At 33.2% G+C, this 4,111-nt stretch overlaps 1 protein-coding gene across 1 annotated transcript; it reads right to left on the bottom strand.

The window, feature by feature from the left end:
* Positions 1–611: 611 nt before the first annotated feature.
* LOC109863321 (probable ATP-dependent RNA helicase pitchoune) lies at positions 612–3,805 on the bottom strand. Its single transcript, XM_020443565.1, has 10 exons — positions 3,584–3,805; positions 3,345–3,401; positions 3,186–3,272; positions 2,837–3,097; positions 2,419–2,733; positions 2,043–2,344; positions 1,723–1,875; positions 1,402–1,572; positions 1,087–1,264; positions 612–915 (listed from the first exon to the last, which is right to left on the bottom strand). Exons 1-10 carry the CDS (start codon positions 3,678–3,680, stop codon positions 749–751), a joined length of 1,788 nt encoding a protein of 595 aa, XP_020299154.1. The 5' UTR covers positions 3,681–3,805; the 3' UTR covers positions 612–748.
* Between the last annotated feature and the right edge of the window lie 306 nt (positions 3,806–4,111).

The raw sequence follows: 4,111 nt of genomic DNA, 5'->3' as shown, positions 1-4,111 counted from the left end.
GGAGAGAATTTCTGAAAGCTAGAGAGGAGTTCACGTTTTATCGACTGCTTCTTCTATGGACCTCGCGGCTGGGCGAATTATTTATTATTTCTTCTGAAGTTAGTCATAGTTCGGTTTGATTCTGATTAATTGGACTAATTTCTGGTGCTACTCTGCCTTGTGCAAGGTTTTCTCATTTGTCTTGGTTCTCATTTATTCTAATCATTATAAATACGATGTAAATACACAACCAGAGAATTATTTCTTCTTATTATTACTCATGTTTAAACCATGGCGAAAATTAGAAGATCTTAGAAACAAATGTGATAATTATACAGAATCATTTCACAAAAGAAAATTACATCTTCTAGGAGCATTACAATATCACGAAAAAATAGAGGAATTGCAAAAAACATTTGAAACTGCAAAACAGTTGGTTTAGGAATATCTAGATGACAAATTAAACAAACAGAATATATCGCAAAATGATCAAATATGACGAGAAAACAGTAATAAAATAACTGAGATAAATTCGAAAAATGTTATAAATAGCAATATATATTTTAATCGATAAAAGGAGTGACCATAGAGTGACAGTATCATTTTCAGTGACAACACAGCAACGTAACGCATTTTCGATAATGACATGTTGTAAATTGTTATATACATCTGTATTTAACATAGTTTTATACATCTGTATTTTATTAAACTCGTACTTTTAGTTAATACATAACAGGCAATTCAGCAGATAATAGGCAGTAACTGCCTATTATCTGCCGAATTGTCTATTGTCTTGTCCAGGTTTGTTTATATGGCGGAATGTCTTGGTTCGCTTCATTCGTTTTGCTGCACTAGGATCATTCATATTATTAAATTGTCCATAACCACCTCCACCAAGTCTTTTCCGAGATCGTGAAGCTTTACTGATTCCTACTTCTACAACACATAAAGAATTAAATAATAAATTACTATAATAAAATACTATATAAGTGTAAGTTAAACACACGCTACGCAAAGGACTTGAAAAATAGATAAATCATACAAAAATCATATTACATCATATTTTAACGTTCTAATACGTTAAGTCTATTGGTAAAATAAACTTACTCAAATCTACTGCTGGTGGTACGGTAAATCCGAATGATTTTGCGACCTTTGCCAGATCAAGAGTCTCTATATCAAAAACCTGTTTCAAATGATGAGAGTCATACGCCCTGACGTAATTTTTGAATGCTTCCTTTGCTGACTGATGTAAGAAATAATTTTTCGAAATCAGTTTCTCAAGCTAAAATAAAACAATATCTTATATAATATAACGATACTGAAATAAAGAGAGTGTAAAAGAGAGTGGATTAAATTCATTTTCTTAAATCTCTACTAAAAGATTACTCTGATGGTGTAATGATATTTCTCTATACATACCTGCAATTGTATGTCGGCAATTTTATTCCACGAAAACTGATATTCATTTACAGGGACACGAGCTTCTTTAAGATAACGAAGAAAACCAATTTCTTCTGGTCGCAATATAAGCAATGCATTACCGCTACTGCCTTCTCCGCGAGCGGTTCGACCTACACGATGAATATATTCCTAAAAAATTATATATATATTATATGTAAAACAAGATTTTTTTAAACAAGAACAAAAATAACTTTTATATAAATATTTGCTTATATTAAGCTATCTCTACAATTTTCTAACAATAGAATTTGTTAAATATTACAATTTGTCAATTATTACCTTAGGATCATCCGGTGGATCGTACTGTACGATCCAATCAACATCAGGTATATCAAGACCTCTTGCAGCTACATCGGTGCAAAGCAGAATTCCAGAAGAAGCATTACAAAACTGATAAAAAGTCGTGGTTCTTTTAGTCTGCTTTTGTTTACCCTATCAACAAGAACATAAACAATAAATTGAGAGTTCAGGAAAGTAACTCAATGTAAAAGTGCATGAAAGCTTCTGTGTGGCTTCTTGTTTTCAATAACTATAATTCAACATAGTTGCGATGAGACCAAATGTTTTAATTACGTTTAAGAACGTAAAAATATACTTACATGTATACTCATCACTGGTAAATCAATGTAATTCAAAAGTTCGTGATGATATTTAACAGACATGCAAGAACTGAAGAAAACCATCATCTTCTTTTTCCTGTTCTTCTTCAGAAACGTAAACAAAAGCAAGAATCTCTTCTCGCTCGGACACATAACATAGCCTTGCTGCAAACCCTCCACAGTCGCCATTTCTTTATCATCGTCAACTCCCACGTATATGGGTTCTTTTTTCAGAGCAAATTTCGTTATTGCTGCTACTTTCTGTGTTTGCGTTGCACTGAACAGCATGGTCTGCCGACGCTCTACAACAGAAATCATTTAGCAATAAATCAAAAACTTCTAAAATTTATTTTAATGCGTACGGTATGTCACTAACTAGGAAGAATGTTAATAATTTGCTTCAACTCTTCTTCATATCCAATATCCAGTATACGATCAGCTTCGTCAATTATCAGACATTGTAGATTTTTGTATAAAAAATCTGGAGTGTTTTGTAAGTGATCTAACAATCGTCCTGGTGTAGCCACAATGAAATTGATGCCTTTTCCAAGTTTTTGCGCTTCAGCTTGTCTGTTAGTACCACCAATCAGTAGACCATATGTGTGATAATGATACTTCATTAATTCTTTCAAGACTCCGAAAGTTTGCATGGCTAATTCTCTTGTTGGACACATAATGATGCATCCGGTACCTGTCAAATGTCTATAATTAGATACTTTTGCATAGATAAAAATCTGAGGATAAGTTTTGTAGAATAATTCATATACACTCATTATTTGTTTCGAATTACATACCATTGCGTGGCATAAATTTCAATTTGTAGATCAGTTCAATAGCAGGAATTAAAAATGCCAGAGTTTTGCCCGACCCTGTTTTAGCAGCACCAACTAGATCTCTTCCTTCCAAAAGAGGTGGGATAGCTTTTGCTTGTATCTCTGTCATATTTGTGAAACCTATATCTTGTATTGCTTTCAGAGTATTTTCACATACTTTTCCTTCCAAAGTAGAGAAACTAGTATCATTTATTACTTCGAGACCCTTATCTGTACCAGGTACTAAATAAAAAAAATATATTGACACATTATTATTGATATTAAACAGTAGTCAAATCAACTAATATACTTGCTTTAGAGAAATACATACAATCCTTAGTGATCTTGTCAGTATCAGTAGTAACTTCTTGATTAACATCTTCAGTGACATCTTTGACAGCATTTTTCTTTTTTTTCTCTGTTTTTAATAAAACAAATTATAAAAAATTGTACGATAAAAGAAAAGAAAATTAAGATAAGTTATACAAACCATTTGAGGAACTGTCTTTTATATGTTGTTGGGGATCTGTCTTCTCTAATTTACTTTCTGAAATTGCAAGAGAACAAAGTCAATTATTTTAATGTGTCAAAATAAAGTAACATTTGATTAAAAATTAAAAATGTGTGCACTTTGAAGATAATTATAAATATACATGTCCATATAGATTTTCTTACAAGAAAATCTAAAGTTTGAAAACTACATGTTACTTCACATGCACATATACACACCTGTATCTTTTTGTTCTTCTCGTTGTTTTAAAATTTTCAATTTTGTTCTTTCCCGCTTCTTCATCTTTCGCATTAATATTTTTTCGGGAACAGACATTGTAACTTCGAAATACCTCCTAACCAACAATTAATCCACGCTGTACTTATCGTAAACGCTGTTCACGCACGCTTGTGCACGAGGTCGTCCAACTTTACAAAATGGTTTCGGTTTGGTTTGGTGCGCTTGTGGCTCTTGGACCTATAAAGAGCCGTCTACAATGGAGAGTTGTAGGCCGTAATAGTAAGAAATTGACCAATCGCAGGCATAGTACAGAAGAATAATTGATTGTGATTTGTCAGTTTCTTACTGTTACAGTCTAAAACTCTCCATTGTAGACGACCCTTAACGGTTAGTCCATACGCCATTCTATGGCTGCTTTCCTTTTAGGAGACACAGTCGACACATCCGACATGGAGTGATCACTTCCCGGTGGTCACAGTCGTAAGAGATTTTTGTGTGGGTCGCACCGCGTGCCGCCCTTACTACTC

Source organism: Pseudomyrmex gracilis, unplaced genomic scaffold (genome assembly GCF_002006095.1).
Source record: "Pseudomyrmex gracilis isolate BER0280 unplaced genomic scaffold, ASM200609v1 scaffold_4160, whole genome shotgun sequence".
NCBI classification, from domain to species: domain Eukaryota; kingdom Metazoa; phylum Arthropoda; class Insecta; order Hymenoptera; family Formicidae; genus Pseudomyrmex; species Pseudomyrmex gracilis.
This window is presented reverse-complemented; position numbering and strand designations above follow the sequence as displayed.